Genomic DNA, 20,321 nt, shown 5'->3' with positions numbered 1-20,321 from the left:
CAGGACACCTCGAAGCCGCACCAGGCTAGCACCGTTCAATCTGTCACAATGGTAATTTTTACTAAAAAGAAACCTTAACGAGCTGCTCCTTTTCTTTTCTAAATACTGTTGCACACAAAAAAGTAGTGGTTTCCAAATCCTTGGGTGCCATAGCGAAGTAAAGTAGGACCTCAATTATACAATTTTCTTGGAAGAACATGCAAAATTGTAGTGTAATTCTTGTGTCGTATAATCCGATCAGGAAAATTTGTCTCTAACAGTACACAATTTCGCACGAAAGAGTTGTGAGGAGTTTAATTTAGGCTATAGGCTAATACTCGGCCAGAGCGAGAAGCCAAAACCGCAGAAAAAGTAAATGTGAAAACAATACTGCATTGCAGGTGCCAATCACGCTTTATTAGAAATTGATGAATTTCTTAGACTTTCTTTGAACCATGCAGCAAGAGCTGTCCTTCAAGCGCAGCAGTGTCTGCGTTGAGGTCACCTGCAGTGGCGGCCCCTGCACAGTCGAATCTCCAAATGTTGTCAAGGCTGTGCGGCACATCCGCGAACATAGTCACAAACACGGCAGCATCTCCTCGTCTGACATGGCAGGCTGCAGCGTTAGCATGATACGACGACCCCCACGAAACAGGAAACCCAACGACAGATACGTGAAAAGTCTTGTGTGCTTGTGTATAAAGAGAACTTCGAACTGCATGTATGAACGTGTAATCCAATACGATCTGCACACCTTCCGGTGGCTTATCAATTCAATCTTTGCACATGCTTTCGCTCTTTCCATACACGTTGCCACGGTATTTAGGGTGATCACTTTCGAAGGTAGTCTCACTTTCGTGAAATTCGGCGATGGGCTTGTCAAAGTATGCTGCCGACAACACTATTGGTGCTGTGTGAATATTGTCACGTTGTAGTGACAGTCAGGAACACAGTAGCAATACTGTGAATGACAAAACTAACTATTTAGCATTCGAATTTGTGCCCCTAAAAGCAAGTGACATTCAGAGCACAACAATAGCAGTGAATACAGTTGGTGATCGTCAAAAATGTGATCTGCAGCTCAAACATGTTGGGTTTTGATGGTGGTACAATGACTGCAGCGCCAGAGTTCCCTCTAGTAATTATTGTATGAAACTCTATGACGCGAACACTCTACCGCATTCAGAAAAGGTTCTACTGGCCTAAAATGTGCCATACGACCGACCAGTATGTGTCCAGCTGCAAGGAGTGTCAACGTCACAAGCATCCGACAAGTGCTCCGCCTGTTCGACTACATCCAGTGCCACCCCCTAGCACGCTGTTTGAGCAAGTCAGCATCAACCTTCACGGTCCTTCCCCGTGGTCATCTGATGGGAATCATCGGATTGTTGTGTGTGCCAATCACTTGACATGCTACTGTGAGACAGCTGCGATACCATCAGATAGAGCAACCAAAGTGTGTATTTTTCTGCTGCATTTTGTAATTCTCCGACATGAACCTCCCAGAGTCATCATCAGTGATCGTGGGTGGCAGTTCACTGCAGCCGTGGCCGATGAGATGCTTCGTCTATGTGCTTCAAGTTTTCGCCATTCCACCTCGTATCATACACAGACAAATGGCCTTATGTAATGCACAACAGAACTCTTACTAACATGCTGTACACGTATGTTGCGTCAGATCATGATAACATGGACAGCGTGCTACCTTTCATTATGTACACATTTAACACCTTGCAGCACGAAATTATGGGCTACAGTCCCTTCTTTCTTCTTTATGCTCGTCAACCTAGTTATACACTCTACACTATCTTCGTGTTTTCAAGCCACGATAATCTTTGTACATTCGAGACCATTTCTCTTGCTGAAGAGGCCCGATGACTTGCTTCTTTGCACACTCTTATTTCACAAAGCCGCTCGAAGGCACACTATAACCACTAACGCCGACACGTGATATATGACCTTGGTGACTTAGTGTGACCCTGGAAACCAACAAGAAAACATGGATTGTGTGAAAAACTACTGGTCCACTATGTTGTACCCTGTGTTATTTCTGATCATATAAGCGAATTAACCTATTGCATAGCACGCCTCGCATCAAATGGCCGACGGTCAGCAAAGACTGAACTTTCTCATGTCGCCTGCTTAAAGCCCTTTATTTCTCAACAGCCTGTTTGACTTGTCTGGCAGGCTTCATTTGTACTGAAGGAAATAGGACACTCTTACGTGCATAGTGGGTTTACACCTCAGTATGTGGGGCAATTAAGAGAGGTGAAGGAGAAAGACAATGTACGGCTGGCTAGCTGAATCTTGATAGATGCTCAGCTGATCATCGCATCGTAATTGTACCTGGCTTGTCAATAAACGTCTTTCATGGGCATAACAGTGTGTTTGTGTGCGTGCGTGCGTGTGTGTGTGAGAGAGAGAGAGAGAATAGGTCACATGGTATGCGGTACCCCCCCCCCCTGCTCTAGAAGTAGTTGGTACGCCACTGTTTAATTCCCAGCTAAGCTTACTTAATTTTACTAAGGCCACAATGCAGGAATGCTTGTGTGCTGAGCTTTCTGTGCACGTCAAGGGGAAGATTTTCCTCATAGAGCTCCTATCTCGGAATGCATGGAAATGGAGAAATCGTTTTGCTCACAATTCAGTGCATCAAATTTGATGATGTTTCTTGTATTTAAAATAAACGATGTAAAAATCTACCAAGTGTTGGGAGCAGATTGTTTTTGTTTAGGTTATTAAAAAATTTTTAGAGAAATTGTTGAAAATCACCAAATTTGTCAAAGCTGAAGCACAGCGTTTACAAGTCTAACTTGGAAATAAAAAAACAAACAAACATAGTGGAACGCCTTTATAACGAACTGCTTGGGGCCACCAGAATCATTCATTATACTGGTCACTCCATTGTAAAGGTCGTGCACCACACAGCTCACAATAGAAATGGGACACCTTCGTAATGCAGGTCACTTTGTTGTAGAGGCACCCAACTGTATCGCAATTCTCCTTGAGACAGTTATATCACAATTCTATTATTATTATTGAGGCATCTGAAATGGACAAAAGTGATGTATTGTACACTGTTTCACAATACAGTCGAACAAGGATATATCGAACTCGAAGGGGATCGCGAATTAATTCGATATATCAAAAATTCGATATAAAAAATACAGGCCCAGAGACTTTACCTGTGGCGGACGATGACCTACCGATCGGCATATTCAAGAATGACAACAATTTCCGTACACACGACGCAACGTAATGCTTTATTTACGTGAAAAAAAAATCGCTTATGTTGGTCTGCTTCTTCGCCTTGCAAATGAAATTAAAGACGCCAACCTCGATCTTATCGAGGCTTTTCAGGTGCGAAAGCCCGGTTCCTTCCATGTCGCCGCAACAACGACGAATCAAGCTGAACACTGCCGCCACTTCAGCGGCGGAGTACGAGCGTGTAGCCGCACCCTCATCCGGACGATCTTCGTCGCCACTCGAGCTGTCAGCCTGGGTCCCTCCGACTGCAGCTACAATATCCTCGTCGGCAAGGCTCGCAACAGCCTGAACATTGCTGTCAACGTTCACATAATCGTCAGCAGACACTTCGGCTGGAACGGCAGCCGGGAAAAGGGACAACAACTCGCGAAACGCGTCGTCCATGCACTCGTTGTCACCGTCGCCGTCTTCGCAGGTTTCAGGAAGTTTGGCTGTCACGAGGCCTGCCTTTCGGAAGCAGTTGGCCACAGTATCCTGCTTCACGTCTTTCCAGTCGCCCGTCATCATTTGAATGGCCCCCAGCAGGTCAACCTTAAGCTCGGTGCCCATGCGGAGGTTCACCAAAAGTCTATCAATGAGTCGCCTCCTGTAGCTGACTTTGAACGACTTAATGATGCCCTGGTCGAGCGGCTGCAACTTTGCTGTCGTGTTCACCGGCAGAAACTTGAGCACGATGTTTTCGAGCTTGCAGGTGGTGTGATGGGCCGAGCAGTTATCGACGAGGAGACAAGCGTGACGCCCCGATTTGCCCAGTTCGGCGTCCCACGCTTGCAGCCATTCTGTGAACAGCTGACGCGTCATCCACGCCTTCTTATTGAAGGCGTAGCGAACGGGGAGCTGCCTACAGTTTTTGAAGCAGCGCGGTGCCCTTGCTTTGCCAATCATAAAGGGCTGGAGCTTTTGAGAGCCATCCATGTTAGCAGCGAGCAGAACGCTCACGCGGACTTTGCTCATCTTGCCCCTGTGACACTTGCTGCCCCGGACGTCGAGCGGCTTGCTGGGCAGCATCTGCCAAAACAACCCGGTCTCGTCTGCGTTGAAGATTTCCGCGGATGAAAACTTCGCGCAAATTTCCGGCCATTCCTTCGAAATCCACTGCTGGATATCCTGGCTGATGACGGCTCTGCTTTCCCCAGAAATGGTTTTGCCAACTGTCTTATGGCGGTTCTTAAACCTCTGCAGCCACCCTGTGTTGTCGGCGAAGTTGTCATCACCGAGTGCAGCGGCAAACCATTTGGCTTTAGCCATTAGCATTGGGCCATCCACCGGAATGTTCTTAGCCCGCACCTCTAAAAACCACGCATAGAGGGCCTTTTCAACTTTCTCGTGGGCAGGAGCGCGCACACGACAAGCTCCCGACGTTCGTAACTCCGCCGCTTTCGACTTTATGTCCGCCTTGTTTTTTAACAAGGTGCTTAGAGTGCTCCGAGGAATCCCGAAGTCGTCTGCCACCGTCGCACTTTTCTCGCCCGCCTCAACATGCTGAATGGCTTTCAGCTTTGGCGCAAAGTCCAGGTTCTTGCGCTTCTTGACGCTGCTTGTGCTTGCTGCAGCCATTGCTTCCGCGTCAGCTCACCACAATCCAGTCACACGTGTCGTGAGACGCACGCAAAACAATAATGAACACGAAACACAAGAACGCGCACAAAACACAAGAATTCACGTGCGCAGCCACCGCCAACAAAGCGCTCGCGATGGCCACCTCCGAGGGCGACAGCGACGTACGAAAGGCACGAGCTGTGGTTGGCTGAGCAAAACTCGTGAAAAAGCAACAAGAAAAAAAAAAAAGGCAAAAGGAGGAGGCCACCGCCGCCTTCGTTCCTGGCTACCTTTTCCGAGCCGATCACTATGGTTACGCGGGGGAAGGAGGAGAGACATTGGGAGAGAGAAAAATAAAAGCAGTTCCGCAAGCAGGGTGTTGCCGCAAGTCGGAGAGCGTGCGCAGCGGGAGTACCGTCTGAGCCTCCCTCCCTCTCGCTCTCACATTTTCCGATCCTTTCGGGGGAGGCGCGGAGCACGCGGGTGCAGCGAGTGGCGAGATCACGCGGCGTCCTATATATCCAATGGCGGGTAAAAATATTGTTCGGTATAAACGTACGAATTTCTATACTTTTACACAGAATCTTCAAGGGGATAATTTACGAGTTTGATACAGACAATAATTTGATATATGTAAGTTCGATATATCCGTGTTCGACTGTATACCTATACAATATACCACACATACATAAATACCAGTTCACCCTCCCCAGAAATTTTTGAGGGGTGGACATCTTGAGGGTGGACATCTTGAAGGGGGGGAGATTGTTACACAACTAAGCCTGTCTTTCTACATCTTTCTCTTTTGTTTCTGATATGATCTTCTGCTGTTCTGAATTGTACAGTCATCAATTTTGCATTTGGACACATTAACAAAACAAACCTAAGCCAGCGACACATCCTGCTGTGATCGCCAAACTTCACCAGGACAAAGAAATTCATAGCTTACCACTGTCAAAATGCATGCGAGACACACATCGGCAATTCGAATCTGTTTGAGCCAACGGGAATGCTTTTGTGTCCAAGTGGCTGCAGTAAGAAGTTGCGATGCTAGTTTTTGCACTTTATGTTTGCTTTCCTCGCTTTTGTTTTTGCACAGTGAAATGTGGCGCTGTGGCTATGTGAAGCGCTTAGATCCCTCTTTTTTTACAATAGTCGCCAAATGGCAGTGTTGCATCAACAGAAAGTTGTGCGCTGTGCGGTGTGACGACACCTCCTGACAACCGATTTTCTATTACATTTTTGTGCTGACAGCATAGTAGAAAGGTATGATTTTCTCCATTCTACATCAAGTTTCTTTCAAATATTTCTCCATGCCATAAGGACACAACCAAGTATTGCGTAAAAGAAAGAATCTATGAATCTGAAGTTTTGATTGGTTGGTTGGAGCTGTGGGTGGTGAAATGGAGTGGTTCTCCACAAATGTGAACATAAGAACCGCCATAGCACCATTGGTAGTTCAACACGTGTGTAATGTGGAGGTTGTTGGTCCAGCTCCCGCCGGCAGCAAGTTGTTTTTTGGTCCACCGTCATCTCCCTTTAGCTTATCATTTCTACATTTCAATTTCTTTCATTCAATCTTTGAGTAGGAATATTGCAAAAGCTTCTTAAGTATTGCGACAATTTCACATAAACTGTAAACTTGTATGCACATCACATTTGTCCACTTTAGATGCTCTAACAGATAATTTATATAACTGCGATGTCTGAGTTTGACACATAGTTTGACACAGCTTTAAACTTACCAATTTTAGGCAATTTTTGTTAAAATGTTGTGAGGCCCTAAATCAGGAGTCTGCTTCCTGCACTTAATAGAATTCAGCTTCTCATAAATGCAACAATTGCCATTCAAATTGTTTAACAGTTAATGAGAGCATTTCTGCCTTTTATGTAAATTTTAGTCGGCGCCATGTTGAAGCTTTCTCTTACAGAAACCCAGGTGGTGAGAATTTATCAGGAGTTATCCTCTCGCAGGGCATTTCTTACTGCCCCTGTGTTACTCTAGGATATTGTCAGGTGGTATTGATAGCCAAGAACACAGTAGAACTGTAAATAGCAAAACTAACTCTTTATTGGGCGAACTTGTGCCCAGAAAATCAAGTTACACTCAAAGCACAACGACATAGGGGAACACAGTCGGCGATCGGTGAAAACCTGATCTGTGGGTCAAGCACATCGGCTTTTATACATGCGTAATCGAAGGTTCCAGAGTAATCGCTGGTGTCTGTGGGTCTTCCAGAAAGTACTACAAAATTCGCGTTGTACCTACGATCAGATTACACAAGGTGCAGCGACAACAGACAATGAATACAACTATCAATAATATTCGAGATGCTTCCAATATATGCAGGCACGTCCTGCACTGAGCGATAAAGTTTAATGTTTATTAGCCAGTTAACAGCGGTCACCGGAGAAAGATAATCAAGCACACATCTCTATATCGATCAATCTATCAAGTGCCTTGGAGGGAGTTTCTTACCAGAGGGCACCGCGATCATTCATCTAGTATGCATGATGTGAAGGTTGTTACATGGATTTGTCTGATCATCTTCGTGCTTATGGCTTCAGACACTCTTTTGGCATTATTTACTGTCCTTCTTGTGCCTTTGTTGGTCTAAATTTTGTATTTCGAAACAAAATGGGCAATAAAATTCTGCACACATGCAGATTTATTGCAAAATGTTGCATGTATATATATGTCGCAATATTTCTTTGAAAATGACCAATTTTCAATGTAGCAAAGCCGTTTGAAGCCATCTGGATGAAGTTTAGGCAAATCCATCTACTACAGCACCTATAGACAGTATCGCCAGGGTTCCCTCTAGTAGATCTTGCAGAGAACATGGAGAGAGAGGTGTCCCTCATCTGCATTTAGCCTTTCCTTGGAATGCATGCCAGGAGAAGGCAGGCACAACCAGTGACAGAGAATTAGATGGAGCGACATGTTCTATTCAACAGGGTAATGAAACATGTCTGTTTTGATGCTGTTTTAGCAATTACAACTTGCAGTATCTGACAGTAGGTCCCCCTACATTCTTCTGCTGCATAATAGTACAGTCAAGTCCCATTACAACGGACCCTGATAATACGACAAAAAACTTCAGTTTTATCCGAAGTCCGTAATATAAGAAACGCCTCACTTCCAGAACTTTCATTACGATGTCTAACAACTTTATTGCAAAGAGTGAGTGACAAACATCCAAAGTAAAAACAAAAAAGGTTGCAGTTTTGCCCAAAAGGTGAAGCATTGGTTGCGATAGCAAATTAAGCAAAATAAGTGCAGCAGCAGCAGCAAATGAACTAACCTTCATGCTGTCTCTCACTTCAACATGAACTAAACGTCGAAAGCACAGTGCATACGAAGCTACCAGGAACTGGGCGCAGTTTGTCCACATCGTAGATCGCTTTGAAGATACGGTGCCCATGTGGGCAAGCACTTTGTCAACATCGCAGATAGCTGTCAAGATACAGCGGCCCCGCCATAAGCAGCAGTTGCAGTAGAACCCCCTCTCTTTTGCCTCCCCCTCCTCGTGCCTCGCACGCGAAAGAAGACTGCGCATTTCCACCCCACCTTCCTCCCTCGTGCGCGTAATATTGAGCCGCGTTCGTCAGCTGACCCTCACAAGTCAGTTGTCAGCTTGTGTCAACACGATAAAGGTATGTTTCATGCGCCCGATTTTGAAAAAAAAAAAAATTGCCACTAATTTCATTCACTGTAGTCGATAGTCCGTTAAGAGCGAACTTTGTTGCATTAATAAAATAGGTAGACCGAACTAAGGCTGAAATATGGTCTGTTTATCCGAAAGTGTTGTACATGAGTTCGCTGTAACGAGCGTAGACTGTACTGCTTTCAGCTATCAATTCAATAAACTGTCCTTATAGATTAGAAGAGTTAACTGCTGGGCTAGTTGGTGATCTCGCATACTAAAAAGAGTGGTGTCATCGTCTTTCTTGTGTGTGTTGTTTTGGCGCAAATCTTTTTAGTATGCGTCCTTATAGACCTTTAATTCTTGAAAGTTTCTAAACTTGAGGAGATTAGTCACAGTCATACAAAGTGACAGATAATGAAGCCAGAGAAAGTGTGGAAGCATTTAATTGTTACGCTTAATTTAAAGCTATGGTAATGGGAAATAAATGTGTGAGAAAAGACAACTTACTGCGGGTGGGGACTGGGCTTATGGAGTTACGATCTACGTTAGGAGTTTGTTCCCCTTGTAAATGAGCAGTACATTGTAAAGAGTGAACAAGCATGTGACTACTACAGCTTACTACTGAAGATAACCAATGCCACAAGCCAGGCACGTACCCAGGATTTTTTTTCGGGGGGGGCCCTCCATCATCATCATCATCATCATCCTCATCATGTTTTATGTCCCCTGCAGGACGAAGGCCTCGCCCTGCGATCTCGAATTACCCCTGTGCTGCCGCCAACCGATTCCAACTAGCACCCGCGAATTTCCTAATTTCATCGCACCATCTATAGTTTTCTGCCGTCTTTACTGCGCTTCCCTTCTCTTGGTACCCATTCTGTAACCCTAATGGTCCAACGGTTATCTAACCAGCGCGTTACATGACCTGCCCAGCTACATTTTTTCCTCTTGATGTCAATTAGAATATCGTCTATACCCGTTCGCTCTCTGATCCAAACCGCTCTCTTTCTCTCTCTTAAAGTTATGCCTAGCAATCTTTGTTCGATCGTTCTTTTCGCGGTTCTTAACTTGATCTCAAGTCTCTGCCCCATATGTCAGCACTGGCAAAATGCACTGAGTGCACACCTTACTTTCCAATAGTAATGGTAAGCTTCCAGTCAGCAGCTGGCAATGTCTGCCGTATGCGATCCAACCTATTTTTATTCTTCTGTGAATTTCCTTCACATGATCAGGGTTCCCTGTGATTAATTGACCTAGGTAAACGAACTCCTTCACAGTCTCTAGTGGCCGATTGGCGATCCTGAAATCTTGTTCCTTTGCCCCACTATTTATCATTATCTTCACCTTCTGCATATTAATATTCAACCCCACTCTGACACTCTCTCAGTTAAGGTCTCCAATCATTTGTTGTAACTCGTCTGCACTGTTGTTGAATAGAACAATGTCATCGGCAAACCGAAAGTTGCTGAGATATTTGCCGTCGATCTTTACTCCTAAGCGATCCAGTTTAATAGCTTGAACTCTTCTAAGCACGCAGTGAACAGCTTTGGAGAAATTGTGTCTCCCTGTATGATCCCTTTCTCTATAGGCATCTCCCTGCTTTTCTTATGTAGAATTAAGGTAGCTGTAGAACCTCTGTAGATATTCTTACGCGAAGGAAAAGTCAGTAAGACAAGAAACTATTTGCAGATTATATTTACAACAACGGTTGCAGCGCGCTGACCGGTTAGATTCACAGCGCGAGCCCAGTTCGTTCCTCCTCTTTTCTGGAGTGATGGTGCCCACGCGCCTCGTTAAAACAAACAAACACCACATGCGTAGCAATATTTTCCAAGCTTTTTACGTGAGCGTTCTGTACTCCTTCACTACGTAGTGCCTCTATGACTGCTGGTATCTCTACTGAATCAAATGCCTCTTCGTAATCTATATAAGCCACCTAGAGAGGCTTATTGTACTCTGCGGATTTCGCGATAACCTGAGTGATGATATGGATGTGATCCATTGTAAGGTATCTCTTCCTGAAGCCAGCCTGTTCCCTTGGTTGACAAATCCAGCCCTTGTTCTATTGGAGTTTATTTTGGTAAATATTTTATATAATACTGGGAGCAAGCTTTTGGTCCTATAATTTTTCACTTCTTTAACGTCTCCTTTTTTGGATTAGTATAATGTCTGCATTCTTCCAGTTTTCTGGGACCCTTGCAGTCGATAGACACTTCGTATAAAAGCCGCCAGTTTTCCAAGCATTATGTCTCCTCCATCTTTGATTAAATCGACTGTTATTCCATCTTCTCCTCCCGCTCTTCATCGTTTCATTTCTTGCACGGCCCTTGTGACCTCATCGCTAGTTATAGGACAGGTTCTGTATCCCGTTCATTACTGTTTCTAAGTGAGGTATCGTGACTCCTCTTAGTACTGTATAGAGGTCAGCTTAGAATTTTTCCGCTGCTTTTACTATATCTTCGAGATTGCTGATGATATTATCTTTTAGTGTATACATCACGGTTTGTCCCAAGCCAGGTTTCTTTTTTACTGATTTCAGGCTGCGTTCATTTTTTACGGCTTCTTCAGTGTTTCTCATGTTATAGTTTCGAATATCAGTTATTTTGACCTTGTTGATCAGTTTTGACAGTTCCGCGAATTGTGTAACGCTGTTCGGCCGCCAGTCCCATACAACCGCGTAGAGCGCAGGACTCTGCACTTCTAGATGTACTGCGCTCACCGCGAAAGGTTAGAAAAACACCCACATAAGCACAGCAGAGAAGTGGCTACGTGAGGTGGTTCGACCGACAACTGTAGAAGCGTCATTCAAAGCAAGTAATCGTTCTCCACTTCCGGCAGTATTTTCTCTACTTCCTTTTTAAATAAATAGACGTTGATCCATAAATATTCTCAGAAACAACGGTTAACGTTTTTTATTATTCGCTTTTCCTTGCAGTTTGGTTGTTGCCTTGGCTCTCTCCCTTAGTAGATCGATCCATTTCTCAACTCCTTGCGATTTTTGTTTCCAGTTGCCAATTTTGCACGAAAAGTGCTATACAGTTAGGGAAAATCAGACGAGGTAACGGGCGACATTCATCTTGCTTATGGTTTTAAGGGTTATTGCAGGGTATCATGATGGACGCACTTTCACATATTTTATTTCCCACCTTATCTAACCCATATCACGTGTATATAGTTGCGGGCATCTGACAGCCTCGCGGCGAGCCATAACTCAAGGATATAATGAAGCAAAGGAAAAAGTTAAACGCAATTGGCGTTTTCTCCGGCCGCAACTCGTTCCACGAGAGTACAGACCAGCTCAGTAACAGCCGCATCCCTTTCCTGGTACCAGGATCAGCCTAAACAAAGAAGGTTGAACTAACAAAAGCAACAGCTATGCGCGTGACGGTTGAATAGATGGTGACAACTGAACGCATCTCGAGGTAATCGCACGGGTGCGGTATCTATGAGAAAACTTCCCTTCACATTACAAGAGATGCCGATAACTACGGCCATCTAAAAGGAGTGAAAAAGGCAGCATAATGCTGACCGATTAATAGCTGCCAAGTCTCAACATTGATCTGGCGGCGCTTTAGGAATGTGTGAGGAGTGGTGGCGTGGTTGGGGAGGGGGGGGGGGGGGGGTATGCCACTTGATTTCGGGGGGGGCCCGGGCCCCCCCGGGCCCCCCCCTGGGTACGTGCCTGCCACAAGCACTCAAACTGTGAGTAGCTTGATGGGAAATGGGTCTTCAAAAATGCAGTCATCATACCTTGAGCAGATATGAAGGAATTCTTTCAAGATAAGGCATTTGAAGAATGTACCGACTGCGTCCTGTACTTCGTAATTCACTTTGTGCACCACTAGATAACTCTTACAACATACGACAGTGCGGACCAACGACATGAGCATGTAAAGGAAACTAATGCATGGTAAATTGTAACACGGGTCACTTTCTCAAGACACTTTCACTGTGAGCAGTCATTTTCTTTGATAATGATTTTGAAATGCAAGTGCACGTAACAGAGATAAACATACTACATCGACATAATAGAGATGAAAAAGGCAACAGCAACACAATGTTGCTTTATTTTTCATCTCTGTTGACTCCATGCTTCTTACGCCCGCATTTTAAAGTTGTCAATCCATACACAGTCTTCCAGCTTTCTGCGATCGTTTTTGGTACTGTTAAAAAGAACCTTCGTTAATTCATCATCAGTAACTCTACACAAAGTCCAATTAAATCACACTCAGTTGAGCACAAGGGTGCTCACAAACAGATAATCTCTGAAACCAAAATGTACTTCACGAAAGTGGAACGCTGCACATTAAGGCATGCATGCACACACACGCACACAAAAACAACATTGGGGCCTCCTTCCCCCTTCAAAAAAATAAGAAAGCCTGGCCATGCCATTGCACCTGCAGGGTTGCCATTTCCCTTTGTTGAAATTGGTAGGGAAATTTGATATGGCTGGTGATTAGGTGCCTTGCTTTTTGTGTGAATCGTTGTAGCTGTCACGAGCACTTGAGAGCCATGGCAAGGTGTTGCTCTCCAGGGAGGCCTACCAGTGCAGGGGCCTCATCCGCAACAGGCCACTGTGCACCTCGCACCTGGGTCCGCATGTGGCGCTCCTCAGGCAAAGGGGCACTGCGTACCTCAGGACGTGCCAGCTGGTAAGAACGGTGACAAGCGAGATACCCTTGCCTTTTGTGTAAGAGGAAGTTTTGCAAGCACACCTACTACTTAAGTGTACAGGCGTAGAAAAGTCATTTTGATGTGGGTATCTTATTAACAGGTGAAATTTGTTGCTTCTACAGGAAATATACAGCCAGCCAACAATTACAAGAGGACTTTTCCTTTGAGCTTTGAAATCTTTTTTTTTTTAACAAAAATTGCCGAAAAGGGAAAATAAAATAAAAGTGAAGCATCAAGGTTACAACTCGGTAACTCTGCCGTAAAAACGGATAGTACCAAAACTTCATCAAATAGGAGATGTAATGTAGACAATATTTTTAATGTACATGCCACTCTGAAATGTCCCAACAATTTCTGAACAGGACTTTTGCAAAACTGGCGTCACCTTTGTAGCATTTTCACCTTAGTTGGAAGAGTGCTAGCGTTATACTTCATTACTTTCATCCGTGCATCATCCCAGAAGCTCTTTCACTTTCTCTCAGTCCTCTGACCATTTGGTCTGCCTCCATCTCACAATTTATCATATTTGTTCACTACTCTAGTCGATGCAGTTCACGGAATGGGGTACAGGAGCTATCCCTGCCGAAGTATCTTAACTCACGATAGTCCAATGCATCTGGATCTAAGCTTTTAAGCAATTCCCAATTCATTCCAGTGGATTTTGCATCACAAGCTGTGTGTTTCATTTGCCTTTCCTTCCCACAGTATGCAAGAAGCCCTGACTGTGTACCATATAGCATTGCAATTGAAAATTCAGGAGCCCTCCGGAGCCATGTGGAAAACAAGGAGTCCTTTGCCCAGCAGGTACCATGCTTTTGTTATCTCCCTATCCATTTATCTGCAAGTGCGTGGGACTGCAATAACCAGATGCACTACTTGCAAATGCGACTTAAGCTGGAGGCAGTGAATACAGAAGATATGACATTGTGTGCATGCAACACAGAGGCAAAAAGAGGCAGTCGTACATAATGAGTTAAATGCGTAGCTATCAACTTTCACAATTTTATTGTCAAGTCAACATCGATAATTGACAGGGAAAGTTGGGACAGACAGTGTGCCAGACAGTGCTCGTCCTGTCTGGTCTTCCTTTCTTCTGTCTACATTTTGTTTTGCACTGCAATTCAAGTATGCATTCTCACAAAATTTCCCAAATTTCAGCTTTGACAACACCAATAATGTTATACTCATTACGTCACTTTTCATTTGCATTCAGTTTATGGCAAAAATTATTTCTATAGATGTGTGAATACAGGGAAATCTCTATATAATGGACTTCAGGGGACCGTGGCAAATTGTTTGTTATTCTGAAAAATCGTTTTAGTGAAAGCCTCGAAATTAACCATTCCGTGCAACAATCTGTCAGTGCATCAATTGTCACCGTACAAGCCATTCATTAAAATGTCAGGCGCATGCAAAAGAGACGCCAGTGAAACTGCCAGCAAGGAGGAAGCTCCATGTTGCCTTTAAAATGCCACGTCTGTTCACATTCTTCGTCGTGAATACGGTTACTGTCTTGCTTGGGACGACACCCGAACTATTCCAAAACGTGTGTAAATGACACCGTCTGAAAAGGGGCAAGCCATCCACCATGGGCATGCAGGTTATATTTCTCCGTATGCATATGTTGGCTGCCTAATACAGCTGCAGAAAGAATGGCAAAAGAGGAAAGAGGCGCACCCTTGTTGCTAAGCGACACTTGTCTGTGTGGAGTATGGGCAGAGCAGGGAATTCACAAAGAACCGTAAAAGAACTGGGCACCTGCCTCTCCACTCTCAAAACCTGATAAGTCATTGCCCCTGCCCCCCCCCCACACACGCACGCACGCACGCGCACACACACGCACGCACGCACACCAAGAAAAATAAGAAAAGAAAAAAATAGAAGGTTCTCCTCCTGCATGGTCTAAGATTTTCCAAGCCCATGCATCAAGCCTTCCTGGAAGCAAGTTGCAATGTGTCAGCTTTCTGCGCCATGTCATCTGCTGATACCCTGAAATTTAAGAATTCCCAGGTTTCTGTATATGAATTCACAGTACTGAGCCATTGTCAATATTGTTACGTGTGGAAAGACACAGACGAAAGAGGCTATTTACAGGCTATTTACACTGGAGCCAGAGAGCCAGGCTGACACTCGCTCTCGCCAAGGGCACATACCCACTTTGTCAGTCTCACGGCGGCTCGTCTTTTGAGCATCTCGCGATAATATCGTAATAATATGACACATCAATTGAATGATGATCATTATTCTGAAAAGTTCAGTACGCTGAAGTTTGTAGTACTGAAATAGTTTTACATTGAAACTATAAGGCAGTCAGCACAAGATTGCAAGTTTGTTAATCTGAAAAGTTCATTAATGTGGTGTTCATAGTAACATAGTAAATGGGGTGTTTGTTGTGTTCGGGGTCTTTGGTGGCGAACTAGGGCATAAAAGTCGTCCAAATTAACTACAGTCAACTCCTGTTAACTCAACCCTTGTGGGACCGAAATGTTTGGTCAAATTAACAATTGGCAGCAAAATAAATGGATTCAAATCTTTTGTCCTGCTTGAAGTAGTCTGTATTCATTGGCAGACTACTTCAGTACAGTATTACAATAACTATTCATGTCATTGTCAATCAATGATCTGCAGACTCAACGCTGTTGTCAGCGCTGACAAAATCATCAAGAGAGACGTTGCTCAGAGCACAGCACAAGTAGTCATTATCAGTGTATTACATTGCTGCTGCCACTGCCGTCGCCTAGGGAACCAGTGGTGCTGTCAGCTGAATTTGTTCTGTTTTCAAGCTTTTAGTAACCACTGCACATGTGAGGTGGCACAGATTGGGGGGATGAATAAACCAAGACGACATGCTTTCGTGTTTGAGCTAGACTAGTTTTCCTTCCATAGCACTGTATTGTTTCCTGCAAGGACTTTCCAGTGCATCCGAATTAAATGAAGATTTTAAATAATGGGAGTCTGTCACGATCCACCCCGCCGTCGCCTAGGGAACCGTAAATTTGCCAGGCGGACCCATCTCCCTCGAACGGCTCGAGCCTTCCGTACAGCGGCATGGCGACAGCAACGGGGGGCGATGTTTCGCCGCTCACGGCGGCATGGGACGCTCCGTAGGTACTCGTCGCCAGCCTCGTCAGTGTCACGAGGATCCCATCCTCGTCGCCAGTGTCACGATCCACCACGGGTCGTGAACAAGGGAGGGCTTGTGGCACCCTCCGATAGATGGACGCTCCACAGCGTGGTGGTGCTGAACTATGACTGACCGGCGAGCAGCTGTGCTCGTCGGTGTTTATTGTGATGCGGTGACCAATGTTGCCTGCCGAGCTTTAGCAGGCCACCGAGCTTGGCGGGCGAACCAAGATTATGCCCAAGGGGGCGTCACATACTTGCTACACCCTGGACAGCAAGGAGTGACACTCGTCCAGCTGAGTCTTGAGTTGCATGCTCTCGTTGTACAGCACGGAGAACTGGCTCTGCAGGCACTTTTACTCGGCCGTGCTCACCACCAGGCTCTCGGGCAGTGACCGCAGCTCTAGCCGCAGCCGCTCCACCGTCTTCAGGGCCTCCTTGTGGTCATGTTGAAGCGGCTCCAGCTCCAGCAGCCATGCCGATGCCAGCTCCCACTGTTCCTCGAGCTGGCTCTGCAGGTCCTTCAAGCGCAGGGAGGCTGCTCCGCCACCACCGCCAGAGCCCCCAAAATCCACATGTAGGCGGGACCAGGGTCTCTGTGGGAACGGCCAGGGGATGCTTTCCACATTACGTGAGGCTTGCTGATGCTCCTGGCAGATTTGGCAGCTCTGCACCACATGCAGGCTGGCTTCCGGGTACTGTGGCAGACGAATGCCCAGTGCATGAATCCAGTTTCGGCCCAGCAGCTTCGGCGACGACTCCTTCGTTAAGTAAAGGGGAAGGGTTGCCTCCCTGTCGCCAAAGCGAACGCTGACCTGTGCCTGACCCTGGACCTGGGAGAGTTGTCCGGAGGAGCTGCGGAGCGTCACGCCCGAAGCCTCGATGGACACACCGGGGAAAGTGCGCTTGAAAAGCTTCCCGGCCATTACAGACACACTGGCCCCTGTGTCTAGTTCCATGGGAATGCGATGCCCGCAGATTTCGACGGTCAGCATGTATGGCAGCACAGATGACGGTACAAAGCCTGTGTGCCACATGTCGAAAATCGGCGGGTCCTCGGCCACGATGTGGAGCCTGGCCATGGAAGAACTTGAGCTTGCTGCTACATGCCTCCGCCGCATACGCTTGCGACGGCTACCCTGGCCGTGGGCTTGTCTGGTACCTGTGCTTGAACCAGGCTGCTGCTGCTGTTTGCTGTTCGTCCTCCCCCTTCGGCACACACGTGCCAGGTGCCCAGTTTTCCCGCATGTAAAGCATTGTGCTTGAGAGAACTGGCACTGTGAAGGGGAGTGGGCACCACCACAGCGACCGCAGGTACTGCCCTTTGTCGCGAACTTGTTGACTGCCACTTCTGTGACGGTGAGCCAGTCGCACGGGAAATCTCGCCGGCGTCCTTGGCGGCAGCTTCTATTGCCAGCGCTGCCTTCACGGCGTCGTCCAGCGACGGGTCGGGAAGCTCCAGGAGTCGCGTCTGCATGGCGGGGTTGTTGATTCCGCAGACGAAACGGTCCTGAAGCAGCGAGTCCAGTTGGTCCCCGAAGGCGCAGGCACTCACTAACCCTCGTAGAGCAGCAACGAATTGTCCGAGGGTCTCTGCTTCCCGGCGGCTCCGGTTATTGAAGAGGAAACGCTCCATTAGTGTGGATGGTGCTGGATTAAAATGCGAGCGCAGTATGGCAAGCAGCTCACCCAGCATCTTAATGTGTGGCATGGCTGGCTTGAGAAGGTCAAGCAGGAGGCTGAAGACGCGGGTCCCGCAGCTGGCCAGGAAAATGTACCGCTGTTTGGCCTCGGGTGTGTCGTTTGCCCGGAAGAACACGTGGACTTGCTCCTCGTAAATTTGCCAGGCGGACCCATCTCCCTCGAACGGCTCGAGCCTTCCGTACAGCGGCATGGCGGCAGCAATGGGGGGCGATGTTTCGCCGCTCGCGGCGGCGTGGGACGCTCCGTAGGTACTCGTCGCCAGCCTTATCAGTGCCACGAGGATCCCATCCTCGTCGCCAGTGTCACGATCCACCCCGGGTCGTGAACAAGGGAGGGCTTGTGGCACCCTCCGATAGACGGACGCTCCACAGCGTGGTGGTGCTGAACTATGACTGACCAGCGAGCAGCCGTGCTCGTCGGTGTTTATTGTGGAGCGGTGACCAATGTTGCCTGCCGAGCTTGGCGGGCGAACCAAGATTATGTCCGAGCGGGCGTCACATACTTGCTACAGAATCAACTACGATAGTTGCTGTAGCGCAAGTAACAACAACAGACGCAGTAGGTGCAAGCAATGGAATGGTTTATTGAAGATAGCGTGGCTGCTTTTATTCCGTACGAATCAGTAGGTGCATGTGCACTTCGTGATGCGATAGGCGGGCTTGCAATGACGCAATATGGCAGTAGTGCAGAATCTGATTCTGTGATTCATTAAGAAAATCAGCAGAATAATTTGTACACTTTTATGTTTTTATACATGGTGACCGAGAACTGGAAGAAGAAAAATATTGAAGTCTTAACCTGTTGCCAGCATTTGTCAGGCCACCACAGTCACCCTCATTGAGGAAAAAGAGCTTCTTCAAGAGCATTGTGATTTGCCCCTTTGGTGAAGGCAGAAAGGTGTCTTCATTCTGACAGGGCTGAGGGAGAGCTCCCAAAAGTGTGTAAAGAGTAAAAACAGGGTGCCTTGGCTACACTCTTGGTTGCAATTACACCTTCACATTTTACAGTCGCATGGCTCAGTTTCTGTTATGTTGTCGGCACCATAGCATGTTTATTTCGGGCTACGTGAGTCTCAATAGTGCAGTTGGTGCAGATGTGAGCTGCTTTAGGCACATTTGTTCTGCAGCTTAAAGGGGGCTCGGAAGAAAGAAAGCGTCATGTTCTGTCTCTTATTGCCTTTATCTTGTATTTTATGCTGCGGGCTTGTGAACTAGTAAACTTTATCCCTCCTTGTAAACATGATAGTTTTGTTTTAAGAAAATTTGCGATTTTTGCCAAGTTTTAATAAAAAATTTACAATCTAAATCAAAAATTTGAAACCAGCAGTCACTAGGTTTTGAGTTTCTCTTTTGAATGCAACAAACCTTGCCAAATTTGGTGCAGTGGTTGCCAAGAAAAACTAATTATCCTTACAGATGCATGTATATAGGAGCACCTGAGCTAAAGCTTCCTCTTAAGCACATGTGCAATTCATGTGTCTGCTTACCTAAAAAGAATTGAAGCTAAGAATGACATTTGAATATCTTTAAGTTTATGTATATATCTGAAGTTTGTTTCACCCGCTGTGATTGCTTATTGGCTATGATGCACCGAGTAAGATAAGACAGGAGTGCCGACTCCACTCTTCTGGAAGGGACACATTTTGAAATGCCGGCTCCTGCTTCACAGCGTATTCGCCAGACGGTGCTGCAGATGAGGAAAAATAGTGGAGGGGAGAGGTGGGTTTTCCAACAAACTGAAGAAGTAGAAGCGTGTGCGCACCAAGCTCGGGAGTCTCTGTCGTTTCTACAGCAACGGCGCACAGTCGTGCTTAGCGGTGTTCCCGTGCCTGCTGCTTGCCTATCTGTTTTGTTGTCTGCTCCGCACATGCCCTGATGCCTGTGGCATGCATAGCACTTGCGGTTCACGGAGTTAGGTTAGCAGAAGGATCACATGTTCAGATCATGTTATTAATTTTATACAGGCCAAATGCAGGGAACCTGTAAGGTAGGCTACATAGAATTATACAAGGCACAAGAACAGAAAATAAATGAATTACGGAAAGCAACACCGAAAGAGAAACTAGGAAATGGGGAGGGGAATAAAACGACAGTTCGTGTGGTCTTGAGCACTGAGAGAAGACAGCGAAACGAGCTTTTAATGAAAAAGGGACATTTAGCACCCTTTTTATGTGAGCATCCACCAAGTGCAAAGGTTGCTTCGCTTGCTTCTTTTCTCACAAGGCTTTTTGTGTAACCCGGTTCTCTTGCCAGCCAAATTACCGTATTCTCGTTAAGACATAATAATGCAGAAATCCTGCTAGTGCTTCCTGCTTATGAACTTCACAAGAGAAGCTGAAAATATGTGTCTCCAGCTAGTGGTGGATTGTTGCTTTATAAGCAT

The 20,321-nt window shown here is 46.2% G+C and overlaps 1 protein-coding gene across 5 annotated transcripts in view; it reads left to right on the top strand.

Moving 5' to 3' along the window:
- The window catches only part of LOC135918021 (protein phosphatase 1 regulatory subunit 21-like), a 247,346-nt gene that overhangs the window by 125,450 nt on the left and 101,575 nt on the right, over nucleotides 1-20,321 (top strand). For all 5 annotated transcript variants that reach the window (XM_065451686.2, XM_065451684.2, XM_065451685.2 and 2 more), the window contains 2 exons: nucleotides 12,929-13,090; nucleotides 13,818-13,916. In XM_065451686.2, coding sequence (XP_065307758.1) covers nucleotides 12,929-13,090; nucleotides 13,818-13,916 — 261 coding nt within the window. The remainder of the gene's footprint in view (nucleotides 1-12,928; nucleotides 13,091-13,817; nucleotides 13,917-20,321) is intronic.

The sequence above is a fragment of the Dermacentor albipictus genome, chromosome 7 (assembly GCF_038994185.2).
Source record: "Dermacentor albipictus isolate Rhodes 1998 colony chromosome 7, USDA_Dalb.pri_finalv2, whole genome shotgun sequence".
In the NCBI taxonomy this organism is placed as follows: domain Eukaryota; kingdom Metazoa; phylum Arthropoda; class Arachnida; order Ixodida; family Ixodidae; genus Dermacentor; species Dermacentor albipictus.
The sequence above is the reverse complement of the archived record's forward strand: the minus strand, read 5'-3'. Positions and strand labels throughout refer to the sequence as shown.